Below are 19,529 nucleotides of genomic sequence, written 5' to 3' on the forward strand. Positions count from 1 at the left end.
GCATAGGCTGGAAGGGACCTTAGAGATGGATTTAGAGTCAAAACTTTTTTTTATGTTTCAGTTTGGCTTTTTTATTTTTTAAAGCAGTGGTAGCCACACATGAGCTAATGCTGTTTCTGAAGGCGCAAAAGTTAATTTCCGTAAGTAAGGGCTATTGAATCAAATAAACCAAATAATGTATTCACAGTGCATGATTAGTGGTACTCTTATCGTGTCCTGTTGTGAAATTAAGGTAGGTTTAGCAAAAAGTTTTAAAAATTTATTTTACCAGTACTGTGTGAACTCTTAAGGAATCAGCCTTTTATGTGAGTCAGTGCCGAGGCCATTACTCCACCCGCAGTGCTTCTCTCTTCTTCTGCACCTCCTCATCTGTCTCCTGAGCTGTATTTGGTTTGTCCGAGTTTTGCCCATGACCCTCGCTAAAATGTGGTGATTACGATGTACTAAGAAGAGGTATTTGCTATATTTAAAAAGTGTCAGAACTGATCTTTGTGAAATGTGTTGTGCCCATGGGGGAAGAGACCTACTTTGAAGTAGGCAGGAATGAGCTTGTCTAGTCGGTGGGTTTAATTTCAGTTTACAGTGGTATCTGCTGATCTGTTTGGTGATACCGTGGTTTTTCATCTGCGTTACCACGTCGGCGGAAGGGTTAGGCACTGCCGTGCTTCCAGAATGCCTGGAATCTTGTAATTTTCAGGGGCAGACTTTCTACATAGATAGATATATAAATCTGGTGATAGCATCTTGTACCACATCAAAGACAACTGCGGCGACTCATTCTTCAACTTCAGGCTCTGTTAAGGGTGTGCTGTCCTTTCTTAAGAAACATAACTGTGTCATATCCCTGGTTCAGCTTAGACTTTTTTCCCATCTAGTGTGACCTGTTTCCAGGACTTTCTCCTGCAGGTGATCTCAGTTACCCGTCTTTTGATGGAGCTTTTTACTGAAGTTGCAAATACATCGTTTTGGTCCTTGTCTGCCCCCATTTCCCTTGCACAGTGTTGTTGCCCCTTGGCTGAGATGGTGCCTTGCCTACCTCAGTCCTTGCCTAAACTGATTCTTCAGGATTGTTCAGTGCTGTCTGTACAGTAATAATCTTTTTTTTTCTTTTTTTTTTCTTGGGGGAGGGTCAGGAGGATAGTTGTTAATAGAAAGGCAAACAGATCACAGCAATGTATATAGCTTTGGAGTTATATAGCTGACCGCTATAAATCTGACTGAACTTATTACTCCCTTTTAAGTGTAACTCGGACTCATTTATCCCTAAAATAAAGCCAGGAATTGCAAAGTCATTCCACAAAGAATAGAGACTATAGTCTCATCTTAGCCATGTTCAGGTAGCTGTGCTCTTCACACAGTTTACTCAAATTTTCAGAACATGCGTGAATTCAGTAGGAAAAGGCTAGCTTTTTGAGGCATAATGGTACAATTTATGTAGAATGGATAAAAAGGAATATTGTGGCTTATCTGAAGACAAATAACAAGCTTCATCCTCCAGTGACAGCAGTTACTTGCCTTTGTAGTCATTCAAAATAATTCTTTTGTAAGAGAATAAATTCCACTGTGCGAGAGCAAATATTTGAAATGGAGCAAGTGATGTGTATGGGAATTTGATATGTTCATGGAACAATGTTGTGTGCTAAAGTAAATAGATATTTTTCCTTTAGAAATGGAGGAGCTGAAGGTACTGGAGATGCCACAACTTTTGTTCACTGAATTTCCACATGCCTTTTCTTTCCTTTGCCCTTTTTTATTGATTTCTCATTTGGTACGCCTGGACTATTTACAATTCTTACTTGCGTTGCTGTTGTTATCATTGTCCTGATGATACAAAATAAAACACTTTCTTAATATATTGTGAAATATCATGTGGTTTGTAATCCTGCGTGTGCTTTTAAAGATCAAATGAACCACTGAATATAGTGTCGTCAGACACCGCGCTTTGACATTTTTGTCTGAAATGGTGGTCTTTTGCATACTTTGGAAATAGCACTCTGGTGTACTAATCTCTGGGAAAGTCATTTTTATTATTGTTGGCTCCTGTGTTTAGCATGCAGCTCTCAGCTGACATACTATACATTATAGAAGAATGCTTGTGACTCAGCTAACAAAAACCCAATGAAGTGTCTAAACTTGGAATCTGGTTTTTGTGTCTTTATTTTTTTTTTTTCTTATTATGGCATGCTATCCTCTCTCATTTGTACACGAGACAGTCAGTCCTCTGCAACTGTGTGTGGATACTGGCAAGACCACACTCCATCAGTTTTATACAAGCAGCAATTCCACTTGCAAGAAAATTTACCGTTTTCATACCACAAGTAGAAGGCACAAGTCCATCAAACTTTAAATTGTATTTAAGTATAGATAAATTCTTTTAAAATAGCAAGGCTGTTTCCATGACCACCTTTTCTTACACTACATTCATTTAGTTGTCAGCCTTACATGTAGCTATAATAAAGTACAATTGTGTTGTATGTTTTCATTGTAGACTGAAGCATATGTGTCTTAATAGCTTCAAATGGATGTTCGTCATAATGCTGGTTATAAAACATTCAGCAAAATAACATATTTAACTGCAAGAGACAACAAATAGCTGAAAGCTAAATAATATTAATAACTCCCCAGTACAAAACTGCAAGCTTATTTTGTTACTAAATTTATTAGCAGGTTACTCTGTGAACTCCTATGATTTACTGAGTGAAATGTCAAACCTGACTGTGTACAGGCTTTTAGAAAAAGCCAGATAGTAAAAGTCTTGTGGTATAGAATAAGGAGGGTTTTTTCATGTAACGTGCTTATGGAATTAAATTTTGTAGTTTAGAGATCTCATCATTGTATGTCACAATGTTAAAATGTATCCAGATTAGGTCAGTGCCTGCTTTTTTTTTTTGCAGCTAAATACCCAATATGAGCTGATTCCAGCTGCTGAATGTGAATTCCTGTGAATATAGGGCACTTGAGAATGAGGATTCTTGAGTTACTGTGAAGAGAGTTGTTGGGGCTCTGAAAGGCACAGCTGCTGCTCTCTGAAGGTGTCCTTTCCCTTTGGTAACTCCTTGCAGCTATGAATTCATAACCTGAAGAGATCTTTTCAGTAGTTTCAGTGTTACTGCTTTAAAACCCAAATGCAGTTAGCTTATTTCTTTTGAATGCATTTGCTGCTGCCTTGTAAAACAATAATTTAATTTTACATGTGTTTAGTCTAACAAAATTCTGTGAAGAATTTTGAGGAATGCTCTCAATTGAGGCTTATCAGTAAATGCCTAATTTCTTACACTTGATGACTTTGCCAACTTTCCCAACTTTCCCAAGCATATACCAGTTTCATTTCTGTTTCGGGATAACTTTGTTCTGATACAGCCCTCAGGAAGGAGACAGCCATGAAAATCTTTATCACTGGACTCAATAAATGTAGGACATTTAACAGGAGACAAATTTAAACCATCCCTTCGGTGGTAGGTGTGAGCAGATCTCTCCCTGTACCCTCATGTGATCACAATGTACTCTCTAGTAATAAAGAACTGAAATCATTGGCAGGCTGCATGATATAGTCCCTTGGACTGCTGGGCTTCTGTGAGGAGGAATCCAGTCTTGTATTCAAGTGTTTGCAGTCACAGTTCTCTTATCTCCACTTGAACTTCTATTCTGCTTTCTGAACAGCAGTTGAGTCTTGGATCTGAATAACTTTTTGCTAGCAAAGTAATACTTATCACTTTTGAGTTGTTATTATATAGATTTTTCAAGCAGAAATTCCTTGCAAGATGAAGAAAAGCAAGCAAGTGGGTCTTTATCTGTGCATACTATGCAAACCCTTTAGAAATTCTAAAGGAGAATAAATGAGTATTGATGCATCTGTTTTCTCTTTGCTATAGGTGTGCAGGATCCTCAACATGAGAAGATAATTACTGTGACTACTAATGGAAGTATTCACAGCCCCAAGTTCCCACACACATACCCACGCAATACTGTACTAGTGTGGAGATTGGTAGCAGCAGACGAAAATGTATGGATACAGCTTACTTTTGATGAAAGATTTGGGCTTGAGGACCCAGAAGATGACATTTGCAAGTAAGTTACTTTAACTTAGAAAAATCTGAAGGGAGATGTGGGGAATGGAACAAAAGTGTTGCTTGAGTTTTGCAGAAGTGTGACACCTGCATGTCAATGTATTTATAAAACGCATCTTTTAAAGTATTAGCTTATTATTTTTTTTTTGCAGTGCTAGAGAAGGATTTCATGCTTGAAAGCTTTGGGGTCCCTTTGTTTTCCTTCTGCATCCAGTATCTGGGGCACAGATATGATACCAAAAAATGAAATATTTAATCCCTTTCTCAAATAAATTTTTGACATCTGGGAAAATATTCTTGACAGAACATTAGAGGAGCGAATGTCTAATTTTTACAGAGAAAATTTGGGTAAGCAAGTTACCTGAAGTGGAATTCAGGTCACGACACAAAGTACAACATCCCTGTTCAAAAAAACCCAACACCTTACTACACAATATTTTAACGGGCTTTAATGGTCAAGTTCTCAGTTATCTATGAAAAACAGCACTTACAGTATTGTATTAATTGATATTCTTCAGTGGTACTGTTTTTTTTCCCCCAACTTCAGTAAGTGTTCTGCCTACACTGGCAGAGGTTTCTGTAGGACCTGTGGAATCTGTATTTCCTTCCTATGAAGGCATTGTAGCTTGAGAAAGAAAAAAAAACCATGACGTAACAGGCATCAGGATGGATGTAGTTCTGAACCAAGCCATCTGATTGATCACGTTTTGGATGTTTTATGAGGCAGTAGGGGCTGACATTATGTTTCCTGTGGGTGGGTAAAACAGGAGAGTTCCTAAACTCTTGTATCCTGTATCTGTCTGCCATCATAGCAACACATCGTAAAAACTGCCAATGTGTGAACAGTGGTATGATGTCTGAAGTCTTTTCAGTAAATTAAGTAACAGATAAAATGTCATTTGAATGACATATCCTCCTTTGATGTGTTCCTGGAGAGATACTTCACGCAAGATTTTTCTTTCAAAGTAGTTTTTGTTTTGTTTTTTTTCTGTTTGGGGTTTTATTTTTGAGTACCTTGTATACACTTTTGATTTGGTTCTTGCTTTCAGTTTTTCTAATCAACTGATATTCGGTTGGGTTTTTTTTTATATCTTGTATCAAATTTTGATAACAAATTTTAGTTTCTTAGAGATTACTTTTGCACTTATCCTTAATTTGGGAGGTGAAGTTTGTAATAGATGGACAGATATCTTTATTTCATAATTCTGAAGGCAGTAATTGTCAAGGCCGTGTCAAATATAATTAAAATACTAAGTACTGTAAACATATGTTTGCTCAGATGAGTGCACTCCCTTTGCACAATAATTCTTTATTTAAATGAAAACTTAGCTTGCTTTTTCTTTTCTTTGCATATGGCAGAGTGAAGTGGCAAGTGAAAGAAAATCCAGGTAGGGTGACTCATTCGTCCACTTGCAAAGAAAAAAGTAAGATAAGTCAAAATATTTTTAATGTTATAACTAGAATAGTATTTTAATGGGAGTACATTTATTTTAAGTAAACAATGTGCTGAATACAAAAGTACTGGTCAAATTAAGAAACAGTAATCAGTCATTCATAATCTTCACTCAGTCGTAATCTTATCATGCTCGTGTTTGTGCAGGGATACCAGGAAGTTGTATGAATGCAATTCCTGATATATGCACTTTTGAGGACACATTGGGCTTTTTGGCTTGGAAGATATGACCCTCTGAAAAGAGAGTTATATTGTTGTTTTTAACCAAAAGAATAAACATAGCTAGGGTTCCTATGAAACTTAAATTCGGTAACAAACTCAGTAAAAAAAGAGAAAATGTACCTTGTTTGATGTGCAAGGATTACAACTAATTGACAAGTTGAGGAAATAACTAAAACACAGAGAGTGTAACTATGTAAAACGATTCTACATAGGCCAAGTAAGTTACCGCTTATCAGGGTAATATCTCTTTATAAATAATGTCTTGCGTTTCTTATCTCTTGTAGTTTCTAATAAAATTATTTAAACTTTCTTCCAGTACCTTCTGTAGAAAAGCTAAGGGGTTTTATTGACTGCATCCCATACTATTTATTACTGCACTGTGTTTCTACCATCTTATCAGTCTTGTTGCTGTAAGAGTACTCAGCAGTTTCTCTAAAGGCAAGTTTATGTGACAAAGGACAGAGTAATATATGATGTGAAATGTAATGTATTGTGACTCTATACCTTACAGTCACCTGATCCTTTAGTTCTGACCAATGTCCAAAACTAGGTAAAAACTGCAGCCCTGTAATGTTAGATTTTCTATGCAACAGTGTATAATTTGTACCAGGATATCTTTCTCTGCTTCTATAGTGTGTGAGAGGACCTCATGAGTTATCTGCAGTGGTCATTGTCACGGTTTTCAGTTTCTGTACCTGCTTCTTAAGCTGCACGTTGTGCAATGCCAGAGCTTTCTCCATCACCGCTGTAGGCTGTAATGCCCTGTAGTGTCAGCTCACTGGCCTGAAGAGAGAATATGCTGGAGTGTATTATTTTAAGATAATTAGCAGCTTTTAAATCTCATAGTAATGCAAATATTGCTCACGCATAGGAAAAAAATAAAACCATATCCAGCTATATATAAGACTTTTTTATTTAACGTAGTTCTATAACGGGAAATAAACAGTAGTGGTGAATAAGAAATGTTCTAGATGTACCCTGTTTTTCAAGTTTTTGCCTATATCTAGCGGACCTGATCGCCACACTCGGATTTCTCCAAAGTCAGTTCTGACCTTTCAAGCTATTCTGTGAGGTCTTTTCATCTAGAATGAATATCACATTTTACAGATACATTGAAGGTACCAGTCTAGTCTCCAAATTCTTTTCCAAATCTGAATCAGAGTGATCCTGCATGGTTTTTTTTATTCCACCCGTTTTCTACTTGCAATTCAGCTTACAGTATTTACTAAGGTAGAACATTTGCATTACAGCAAATTCCATGTTTAGGACCAGTCATCCTGACCCAGCCTGGCCTAGAACAGCATTGTCATGCATAGTTCTAATTATTGTGCTAATTCTCACCAGTCTTAAGCCTGATTGCTGTGTTCTGTATGTTTTGGCAACAAAGTTTAAATTACAGGGTGTTTTTTTTTAAGAAAATACTTCTGATATTTTACCTTTATTTCTCCAAGTGATTTCTGTCCTGGTTTTACAGTTGTGGTGTGCTTGAAATTTCTGTAGCTCATCTCTGCATTGCCTGAAATATAGCTAATGGGTTTTTTAATGATAGCTCTACTCCATCTGCACTGCATCCTTTCTATGGCCAAAATGTAAAGAATCCCACTGTGTCCTTTCCGAAGTGAACACAAACTCCTATTTACATGGAAACTAGATCCATATATGTGTCTCAGAAGGGATTTAGGTTGTTTGGTTGATAATATGGATATATAATTCTCTGCAATATCACAGGAATCAGCCTTGTATACTTTGATTTCAGCTGTGACTTGCAAAAGAAAAAGGTTAAGAACAAAAAAATCACCCAGCAAATGAAACAAACAAGAAAGGAGAAGAATGCAATCTCCTGGATGTTTTGTGCAGTGCTGATCAGATAGTAGAACTGGCAGTGAATTTTCCTTACATAAAGGAATTTCTAGCTAACAGAAGCATAGCGGATTTACATTCTTTATGTCCACCCTTTCTGATGAAGAAAAGAAGCAGCTTTTCTTCTGCTGATATGATAGGTCATTATTTGCATGATGCTGGCCTCTCAACACTGTTTTAATCATGAAGCCATTAGTCTTCTGTGTCTGACAGGTCCTATCATCAGGGAGATGTCATAACTCTGCTTGACCAGGAGGGACTGTTTTTTGCTCAGTTGTTGCTCGTTGTCCAAAATTGTTGCTTTCCGTCTCTGAGAACATGCAGTGATAAAAGCGTTGGGATGAACTGCTCTGTGACAGGAAGACACAGATTTAGCTTTCTTCCTCGAAGAACATGGATGCTACAGTTACCTTTTAACAGGCAGTCTGATGTGAGTAGGTTGTACATTGGAGCATTACAATGCAAGGCTGTAATAGGAAAAGAAAAAAAAAATTAATCTGTCTTACGTTAGTAATGTGCCAAACTTGCTGTCTCTCTGTGCACAGCACAGCTCTAGTTGTTCCTCTTAGTGGTGGTTGCAGCTGTTCTTTCTAATCTTCCTGTGGTTACAGTCTGTTTGACTTTTATTATGTATAATAAAATACAGAAATGTGTCACAAATCCAAAGTGCAATTACTGGAGTTAAAGTGATAAGGATTAAATACGTGAGTAAAAGAATGTAGAACCAACCAATAGTTGAATAATAGATGCCATTTGACTATCATCTTCATTTTAGGATAGCTATACTCATTTTGGACTCTCTTTAGTCCTCTCATAATTTAAAGTATGAAGTACAGTCTGTTTTGTGGGTTTTTTTGGGGGGAGATGAGGGAGCTTTTAGAAGCTGTATGTGTGAATCTTTTCATATAGTTATATAAGTGAAGCATTTATGTATAATGTTTGAAAGAATTCCCAAAGCTCATCTAGTTAATATGTGCAATATGTAGAATGTTTGCCTGAAGAAAATTAGTTAAGCTGAAGGCAGCTGTCAGTGCTAACATGGGGTAAAATCTACGTGAATAGTACTGTGACTTTTATCCCTCTTCACATCAAATTAAATACTTAACTCTTAATACTGGCAATATTCTTCCTCTGAGGGTTCTTAGAATGATGCTTTAAGACACAGAGCCACATATGTTAAATTCACTATCTTCCTTTGCCCTAATGTTTCTGTAAGCTACTTTCCTTCCCTTCAGATCTGTTGTGACTGAACTGTACCCAAGCTATTCCCTTCCATTCAGGAAACATCAAAGTGCTGTGGTGGAAACCATAATCCAACCGGCTTCAACAGCCGTATGTGTTCCTAATGAAAGTATCATTAGGAAATTGTTGACAAGGGTTAAAAAATTAGATGATTTGGCTCAGTCTGACAAGACTGAAGCAAGTGCATTAAGAAGAAACATACAGATACTGTCTTTAGTCAGTGGCTATGAAGAAGGAAAATATTTTCTTAACTGTCTTTTTTTTTTGACATAAATTGTGTTAAATGCATACTATGCAGGGATAAGTTATGGTAAACACAATAAAAAGCCTAAATATTCTGTTATGTAATTTTCTAAAGAGACCTTTCTGTGTAATATGAGACACGATGAGTAACTTACATCATGTGCAGCTTCTTTTCTTGTGATTACTACACATCTGTGCATCTAGCATGTGTAATAAAATACTGCAACTCCTAAGTACTTCGGTAAGAAAGAGATTCATAGATTCATTCATAGATTTCTAGGTTGGAAAAGACCTTAGAGATCATCATGTCCAACCGTCCCTAATCCCCATTAAACCATATCGCTAAGTAGATCATCCACCCTATTCTTAAACACATCCAGGGATGGGGACTCAACCACCTCCCTGGGCAGCCTATTCCAGTGGCTGACAACCCTTTCAGAGAAGAAATACTTCCTAACATCCAACCTGAATCTGCCCTGACTAAGCTTATACCCATTTCCTCTTGTTCTATCACCCATCACTAATGTAAAGAGCCCTTCCCCTACCTCCCCCTCATCTTTTCTCAAGTATTTGTAGGCTGTAATCAGGTCTCCCCTCAGCCTCCTCTTCTCCAGGCTAAACAGCCCCAACTCCCTCAGCCGCTCCCCATAAGTTTTATTTTCCAGCCCCTTGACCAGTTTAGTCGCCCTTCTTTGGACTCACTCCAGGAGCTCAATATCTCTCTTAAAGTGAGGGGCCCAAAACTGGACACAATATTCCAGGTGCGGCCTCACCAGTGCCGAGTCCAGGGGCAGGATCACTTCCCTATTCCTGCTGGTTACACTATTCTTGATACACACCAGTATCCCATTGGCCTTTTTGGCCACCTGGGCACACTGCTGGCTCATATCAAGCCGGTGGTCAACCAACACCCCCAGGTCCTTCTCCGCCAGGCAGCTCTCCAGCCACTCTTCCCAGAGCCTATAGCAATGCTTGGGGTTTTTATGCCCCAAGTGAAGGACTCTGCACTTGGCCTTATTAAAACTCATGCCGTTGGCCTCAGCCCAACGATCCAGTCTGTTCAAATCCCTCTGAAGGGCCTCCCTACCCTCGAGCAGATCGACACAGCCTCCCAGCTTGGTGTCGTCCGCAAATTTACTGAGGGTACATTCAATCCCCTCATCCAGGTCATTGATAAAGATGTTAAACAGAACTGGACCCAGCACCGAACCCTGGGGAACCCCACTGGTGACCGGCCTCCAGCCGGATTTAGCGGCTGGAGGACAGATATTTCGTTGTTGTTTGGCCCCTTGCCGTGGAAGCGTCTTACGGCATCAACAGAAAACATGCATGAAAGAAGAATTTTTTTCTAGAAAGATGAAATCCACCCCCTCACCTCAGAAAAAAAAGCTTTGTTTTGCATTGAATGCATTGTAGAGGCGATATTGATGTATGTGCGAAGAACATACTAATACCAAGAATAGATTCAGAAAAAAAAACAACCAAACTCTCTTCATATAAAATAAGTATCAATTCTGGGGCTTTGGAGAGCAGAGAGTTCCTAATCTAGGTCTATTTCCCAAGAAAATTGGGGTTTTTTTGACAGCTGATGGGCTGTCCTTACTGTCAGACAGTCTTAAAGGTTTCTGGTGGACTGTGATTACAGAGGGTGAAGTTATCTCTCTGGTAAGTATGAAGTTCAAGTTGCCTTTGAATAACTGGACAAAGACCTTTAAATGAACTCTGCATTTAAAAAGGAACTTCTGCAGATGATGTTCATGGTGACTCATGTCGCTAAGAAGCTGAGCTGCTGGGATTTGTCGTTCTTCGCCCCCCCTTTCCTTTTTTTCCCTCCCTCCATTCTGAAGATGCAGGGGTTGCTGCTGCCACCTTTATTTCAAAATTCAGAAAACAGTGAGGAGTCCCCCCAAATTTTGAAAGCCTCAAATTGGAAAAAAAACAGTCAGCACCAAAACCCACAGATTCTGAGAACAGAGATGAATATTATAGTGAAGACCAGTCCTTAAAGGCCTTTTCTTACAGCTGTTGTCTTAGAATTTCACTGTGTTCAATTTTAGCCACCTGTTTTTTTGAGATGCTACACATATAGGTGGGCTGGACTCCTTTAGGTGACTCCACAAATCAGTGATACTGTCCTGCTCTCTTTCATCATTAGGTATAGCTTCTTCAGCAAAAGTGAAGTCATACTAAAGTTAAAATTTATTATAACTCTGTTCTGTGAGTCAGATCTGTTTGGATAGGATCGATTCCATTAATATATGGAGTTATAAAAAACATATGAACTCTTATTCCTCAAATACAATTTCTTTTTACATTTTTTCCCCCAACATATAAATTACTTGTTAATAGTTTTTATTCAAAGTCTGAAAGGGAGTCATATAATTTAAATGGCTGGGATGAGATGTAGCATTCAAGTGCCGTAGATTAATCGAAATACTGATAGGAAAAAATTATTATGAAATAGCTAATTTAAGATGACGTTCTTGGTAGCAACAATGATGTTTTACTGGTGGCAAGAAGGTGGCATTTTAGGAGCAGTGTGTAGAAAATGCCATAAAACTTGTGTTAAGGCAGCTGGTGGAGTAGTTTCTTCTGATGTTTATGAGGTTGTTTTTTTTTTTGTTTGTTTTTGAGTTTTGGTTGCCCAATCCATTTGCAAGACAACTGAATAGTCATACCAGTTCAAGAGAGATTTGAATGCTGAATGGATTTAAATGGAGGATGACAGTGGAGGATGGAGAAAAAAGTTTTTAAGAAGTTGGATTAGGTTAGGACCAGAGCCCTTTGTTTATCTAAAAATTATTCTTTTCACATATAAAGAAAAAAGATAATACTACAAAGGCTATTTTTTATGTGTAACATATCATTTGTAACAATATCATTTCAATTTAATGAATGCAGAAGAGTCCAATAGACTCATGCATCCTGCTTTCTTATGTTTTGAAGAAAAAATGAGTGTGTTTTCCCATCAAAAGAAGTCACTGGATCTGTCTCTTTCCTCTTCTGGTTTCATTGAACAGAAGTGTGGTTGTTTTATTATTATTTTTTAAGAAAGCTCTTTGGTTTGGATTTTCCATTACTCCAGAAAAAAATGACTCTCTGATTTCCAAATGATTCAAACACTAACTTATCTTTCAGCTGGTCCCATTCTGCTGGTTTAGCTACTGTCCATAGTTCACACTGTGGCAGAGGTATGTACTTTACTCAGAAGTATACACATTCCTTTAGGTTCTCTACTGCTTATTAAAAGTTGCTTAATACCATTCTCATGATAACAGGTTTGTAAATGTGACAAAGCAGATATCGTGGCAGTAAAAGCAGATAAAAAATTAAAAAACCAAAACGCAGCACAGTTATAACTGGGACTATTCTGTAACACACATTTCTTAAGCTTCAAAAAGAGTAAACTGTTTCGCAGAAAAGGTTCGTAGCTGCAAAGTTGTGCTCTCTAAGCAAATCAGAGTGCAACATAAAAAAGGAAAGAGAAGGAGATGCTTCTCTGACTGGAGCGAGAGGACAGCTTAGCCTGCATGATACCATCAGAAGGATGTGCTGCACAAACTCAGGGCTTTTACTGCATCTTGCCCACCCACAGTTCCCTACTTTACAGTAAATCCAGCATTCATTTTTAGTATCTACTGTTGCTAGAGGACACTGTAATGGATACTATTTTGCAAGTAATTTAAAATCTATTTTCACAGCGGAGATGAGTGTTAGGAGAGTGATTGCTGATGAGTGGGCAGTTGACATAATCCCTTACTTCTTTTTCACACCAGAGACTACACTCATTGACTTAAAAAACATTTCGGGCTCCTTAAAATTTCTTCCTGGTCCTCTCAATCTCAAGCAAGCTGTTTGAATAAAGTAAACTATGTCCACAGTATCAAAATATTTTTGTAAACGGTCCTAATCTTAATTTATTGCTTCTAAATTTGTTTCATGTTACAGTAGTTGGCTGTATTTCTAAGGGTGTAGACTGAAGTTATTTTCTTTGAAAACGAGTGTGGCCCTGCTGGGTCTTGCTTCTGTCTAGGGCACTCTGGGAACAGTTGTTATTGATGGAGTTCCCCTGCTCCCACACCACCACTTACCAAAAGATAGAAGTAAATGTGTATTATAAGTGGGCACAAAAACACGCTGTGAACCATCACCACCAGACCTCAGGGATGTGGACAGACCCTGTAGTGACCTGCAGTTTCTGGTGCAGCTTTCTTAAATCCTGATGTCAAAAGAGAAACACAAACTGCAAAGGCAGCCCCAGCAGCATAATCTAAAGTTACCCTGCGTAGCGTCTGTGTATTCCAGTTTATACACAGCATGCACTCCCTCCCTGATGTTTTCTGGTTGCTGAAATTCTAAATACAGTTAAGCTCATAGGCTCGCTGTCAGATTTGTAAGCAGCTTTTTCCTGTTTAATCAGCAGGAATAGCAGGCATACCAACTGTCATATTCCTAGACGGACAGTTGTGTTTCTTCACCTGTTACCCAGCTTCTCTTTTTTCTCTTCCTTTCCTCTCCCTCTCACTGGATGCTGTGGTTGCTTCTTTATGTGTATCATTAACATTTTAACAACGTGTGTTGCTCACACAAAGTTGTAGTTAGATAGCATTGCCAGCAAATATTGTCAGTCGGACAAATCACTGACGGTCCTGTCTTGCACTTGATGCTGCTCCATTGGGATAAAGTAACAGTGAAATGTAGTGCAGTTTACGTTAATCTGTTCTCATCTGATCATCAGGGTATCTAAGAAGATGCATGATTGTGAGAAATGGCAAAAGGGAAGGTTCATATTATAAAAAAGGTTAGATGGTCATGTGGGAGTGTCCTAAGGGTTTTATAAGGTAAAATAAATAGATCTTTTCCTTTTCTGACAGTAACATGAGAACAGGGAGACCTGTAAACTAGCAGATATATATTAAGAAGTACTGTTTCAGACTAGCCTTTGATTCATATGCTGTGGCTGGATTAAAAATAGGTCTGCGTAATTTTATGACCATTGACATATAACTAGGTAAACTGATGTGAGAGGAAACTCCTTACACTCTTTAGCTGAAAACTGATCTCCTGCTAAGGTTGGGAACACATTTTTTCTGCCTCATGCAGTGTTATGTGACTGCTCAGTTACATTATAGGGATTTTTCAATTTTTTGTTCAAGTAGCAATTACTAGCCTGTCCTGCAGCAGGATATTGGGCTTCGTGACAAATGGTCTGTCCTGGATTGGTAAATCCTGTGTGCTAGGGTAGCAGCCAAGAGACCATATGTTATTGTATCATGGAACTAAAGAAATAAATATGTTTTCATTTAAATAAACATAGATAGAGCCCCAATCTACATTGAGGTAGACCGGAAGGAGGGAAAAGGCAGAGGGGAAATTTGACCCGGCATGTAATGTTACTGTATCATCAGAGGATGCTTGAGGGAAAGGGATGCTGCCTGCACTGCCCTTGGTGAATCTTCACATCCTGAAAATGTCCCTTAGGAATATTTGTTTTGTTTTCCAAGATATGCTTTTGAATATTGTAAGGAAATTGCTTAGCCAGTAGTGTTCACGTTCTTGACTGGAGCCATCACTACATTCCAGGATATAAGGATTGTGCATAAAGAAAAAATTACCATTTGGGATACTAGAACAAATATTTAAAAATGCTGCTTGAAAAACAGTTGTAAAAATACAATTATGGATTCGCAGAAGCTGAAACATATACATTGACCACTGTGAACAGTGTGAGTAAAGGTAGAAATTTTATAGTAGATTAGAAAGAATGCTTTACAGCCTTGGCTGTTCATGTGAACTCGGAACTCCACAAATGTTTTTGGTTTTGTACAAAATATGGACTTGTACAGTAGGAACATGTGATTTATTATGAGGACAGTAATTCCCAAGATAAAATATACTACAGTTTACAGAGAAGTACTGGGAAAAATCTGGTAAGGCATTTCATTGTCAAAATCTGGAGAGTGTAAATACTGTGTGATGTAGGGTACTTACTGAGCTGATATGCTGTCTGGGAGCAATGGGCTGCTGCTTTATGAAGGGAAATGTACTTTGGAGAGTGTGGTGTCCAGTGCAATGGGACTCTGAATTCTCATGGCCGTGTCTATGTGGTGTTGTACCATAAGTACATAATAATAATAAATTGTATGGATATTCCTTTGGGGGTAAGGGTGCATGTGTGAAGAATTGGAGTACCAGTGTGCAGCTCAATGAGAATACTCTTAGTACTGTTTTTGTTACGTACATTAGTATCCTGCAAAAGTTATGAGTTGAAATAATAAAGAAATCTATGGTCCCCATATGAAGTCAGTAGCAGAAAGCAGAGATTGGAGGTGAAATAGTACAAGAAAGTGTTTCATGTAGTTGTTATCTGTTTTCTAGTCCTTGAAAAATAACCTTTCTGGTGACTTCGTAGTTTTGTGGAAAATCTTTTTCACTCACTATATTTTATATGACTAGTTTATTTGACTGTAGTCAAATAGGAAAAAGGTAAGTGTAGCATAGTAACCCTGAGCAATGGAAACTCATGAAGGCTTACTCCCCATGGAACTTCTTCCTTTGGATTTTAAGATGGAGGCAAAGATAAGTAAATGGACTGGGGCGTCATTTGCAAGCTGATTCACATGTGTTAGCATGTTTTTTTCCGAGCTCTCCATTTTCCCTGAATTCATCTTTGTCTTTGATATATAGTAATAGTAATGTTGATATTAAAAATCATGTGATTTTTTTGTTTTGTATCTCTATTCTAGTCATAATATGCCACTTTTAGACCAAACTTAATCCTTATTTAAAGAGAGCTAAACATGTTTCTTATCCTGACTGGCATGGAAAATACCTGCCATTCTTTGATTCAAAGAAGTTAAGTGTAGGTAGCTTCTAAGAAATTTTGCAATCAGCCTTTTAAAAGGAGTTTGGGAAACCACCTTCATTCCTTCTTGCCTCCACTTTTGATCTGCAGGATTATAGTGTCTCTTTCTATAAGATTCTTATTCAAGTACTTGAAATAATATATCAAAAGAAGTGATACCAGTGTAAGTTAGTTCATAGCACAGGCCTTCTATGACTGAATTCTGTGGTTGCTGTATTCCTGAAAATACTTATTTACATTCTTTATCCATATCAGTAGTTTAATATATGCTTAAATAATTACAGCATTGCTATCTGAATATAGAATTGTTTTGTTTTGAAGCCTGAGGTATTTACCAATGTATCTAGTAGACAGTTTCTCATTCTTGTGGAAAAGTTAATGCCCTTTCCTCCCCACAAGGCAGAGGTTACCTTCAGAGACTATGGGATATTCATATGCTTAAAACAGAGATCCTTAAGTGCTTACCAGTGCGCCTAAATACCAGTCATGATGATGTATTTCCTAGATGTGTTTGAGTGCCAATGTACTAGTCATCAGGAAAAAGAGATGTTTTCAGCAATGATCGGTTTAGCGATTGGCACTGAAATAGGCTTTTGATACAAAGGAGGGTTTTGGGGAGGAGGGGCAAGAGATGCATTTCTTTGGAGTTGTTTTTTGCATTAAGTGCTTTGGCTCTAGTTCACCAGATGACAAAAGCTACTACACAAAATGTACATGTCTCAGCTTCACATGATGCCTCAAATTTTCAACAGATTCACAGAAAATGAAAATGAGTTTTCTGGTAGACTGGAGAGTGGTAATGCAACAGTTAAGTTCTCCAAATCAAACCACCAGTGCATCCTTTTCTTTTCATGAAAAGTGTTCAAATGTTTGAAGAGTAAAATTTGGGGCTTTGAACTGTCTTGTTTTTCCCTTTCACTTACAGTGCTGTAAATGTATATTTATGATCAAAGTGTCTTGCAGTGAATTAAGGGGAAGAAAATGGCAATCTAAGAATTAAACTTTTTTTTTAGCATGTCCTACATAACAAGGTAGAAATACGGAGACTGTGTGGTTGTTAGAAGCTTCAGGCTGTTACTAACCAGTATGAGGAAAGATTAAATAGAGAGAACCATGGCAACCATCTAACATTTGTGAATGAATCTGTGTTTCCATAAGGCAGTTCCTAATGTACAGTACTGCATATTCTAAAATAGATGTATTCAAAGTAGGTTGGCACAGAAACTACAATCCATATTTGGTGAATGGCAGTTAGAAATGTTCTCTGTTTATACCTTGAGTATCTTTATTTTATGGAAAATGTAGACATGGCGGGATACTTGGGGTTTTTATGCTCGTTTGCTGTATTGGCTGGAAGTGATGGCTACTGCTGGAAGTAATGTTTGTGTATAATTAAACATAATTTTCTGAGTACAAAAAACTGACCTCATCAGTTATTTATTTGGATTATGTCTGGGTATGCTGTTTCTTTCCAGTGACTATTAAAAGACAGTGTGTGTAGGATCAGCAGATACAGGTACCACTATGGAAATTTATTTCAAGTCAAATCATTGCTGTTCGTCATCTTTTCTCAGTTTTTACGTTAAAACATCAAGCATGATAGAAAATGCAGAATGTAGCTCTGAATTGTTAGATCATCTGTAATGATATCCAAAGGACTTTCCTCTTATAGTGTAAGGTACAGCCAAGTCCTCGTAAAAAGGATGAAGGCTAGGAGTGAATTGCCCATGCTGTGGACCTCAGGAACTGGAGTCAAATGACTCTGGGTAACTTTTTTCATAACTTCCTAGTAGAAAGACAAAATCCAGAGGAAATATATTAACTATTTAAGATTTTATATAGGTTAGTTTAAAAAAAAAACACTTTTCTTTCAATATCCTGACTTTACTGTCACTCAAAGTGGCTCTTGTCAAATATTACTGATAATGTTGAGTGGAATAATTTTTATTGACTTTCACCCTCCATGGAGTATTTGCTTGTGCTGCCACAAGGTCACCATTTCAGCCAAGGTGCCCTCTCCCATCCGTTCCTTCAGGAAATTTTATTTCTGTATCATTTGCCATTTTTCTCTGCTGCCTGGATGACAAGTGGAGTTATTAATAGCTAACTTTTACTGACGTGCACTGCTAGCGATTCGTGATTTCAGGAACCTTATATCTACTGGGCTGAATGGAGAACTGGACTGAAAAGGCCAGTCTTTCCCAGTTTGAGGTTCATACAGATATTGTTGTCTGGCAACAAATACGAAACAGTATGATGTAAATTAATGCATTTGAAAGGCCAAGGAATTAATTAAACAGCTGTTCTGAAGCTTGCAAATTTGAGTGGTAGATGATTGTACTACCTGGCCTGAGCATATTGGAGGGGAAAAAGAATAATACCAAAAGTAAAATTTCCTCTTACATAAACTGAAAAATAGTGCACAAATACCTGCAGTTTCATTATTAGCAATTATTTTTTTTTGTCATTTTGATTTTCATCTCACATGATGTGTCTTTTATCTCTGTGCCTTGGTCTTTGAGGAAAACTTGTTTTAGTCTTACTGAAAAGAAGGTGGTTATCCACCTATTGAATGAATGATGCAGTACACTCTTGAGACTGTTGCTACATCTATATATAGGCTTGTAGTTTGCCTGAAGTCCGCTTGTTTCTCTAATCCAGCATGCCACTTTTCCCTCTTCTGCCTTCTTCCTTCTGGGATTCCTCCTGTTTCCCCCTGCCCTTCATCATAAGCTTTGCATTCCACTTGTCCTGTCATGCATTTTTGCTGGAGACTATGTGGTGCATTGACCTGTGGGGAACAGCAAAGCTGGTTAAACAGATGGGACTGGCCATTGGATACCATGGATTTGAATACCTCTGTCGTGCTCCAGTGTTCCCTTTTCCACTCATATAAACGTGAATCTGCCCATCAGAACATTACTGGAGGGCTGGATTGATTGGAGAAGGCCTCCAGAATTTATTGCAAGTGAGGCAGACAAGCTTTGAAAAAAAGGTCTTCAAGCTAACCATTTGGCCTTACTTTCCTCTATATGTAAATATAGTGTTTATTTCACAAAGAGCTGTGATTATTTCACTTACAGCTGTGATTTAAAAGTGATCTAAAAGGTGAAGACCATGTGAGGTGTCTCTAATACTCTATAGTTTTGTCTATACAAATACACATGTAAGTCACATGATGGAAGCCAAAGATTTTGTTCCATAGAAAATTTAAGCATTTCAGCAGCAAAAATGAAAATTATTTCAAATGGAAATGGAAGAGGGAGAGGAAATTTTCCTTTGGAATGATGGTGTTAAAATTTTGTTTAGAAAAAGATCAAAATCATACATTAATGGTGACAGTTTTTACTAATTTCCAATGTTTCCAAAATTGAAGCTGTCCAAATATAAACCATCTAAGTTGTATTCATTAACAGTTTGTCTGGTGAACTGCCAGGGAATCTTGAATGTTTTTGGTCTGCAGATGAGGCAGATATTTTGATGTGCTGTTGCTGGCACCTGGAAGACCTTGGAATTCCATGTGCTTCAGAACAAGTTGAAACAGAAATATTTAAGTGTCCCACAGGACACTGTCAAA

General features: G+C 37.8%; 1 protein-coding gene across 1 annotated transcript in view; it reads left to right on the plus strand.

Moving 5' to 3' along the window:
- Positions 1–19,529, plus strand: part of PDGFC (platelet derived growth factor C) — a 136,022-nt gene that overhangs the window by 76,145 nt on the left and 40,348 nt on the right. Inside the window, exon 2 of the mRNA XM_086612208.1 lies at positions 3,873–4,068. Within this exon, the coding sequence (XP_086468334.1) occupies positions 3,873–4,068 (196 nt within the window). The remainder of the gene's footprint in view (positions 1–3,872; positions 4,069–19,529) is intronic.

The sequence above is a fragment of the Tauraco erythrolophus genome, chromosome 5 (assembly GCF_009769465.1).
Source record: "Tauraco erythrolophus isolate bTauEry1 chromosome 5, bTauEry1.pri, whole genome shotgun sequence".
Lineage (NCBI taxonomy): Eukaryota > Metazoa > Chordata > Aves > Musophagiformes > Musophagidae > Tauraco > Tauraco erythrolophus.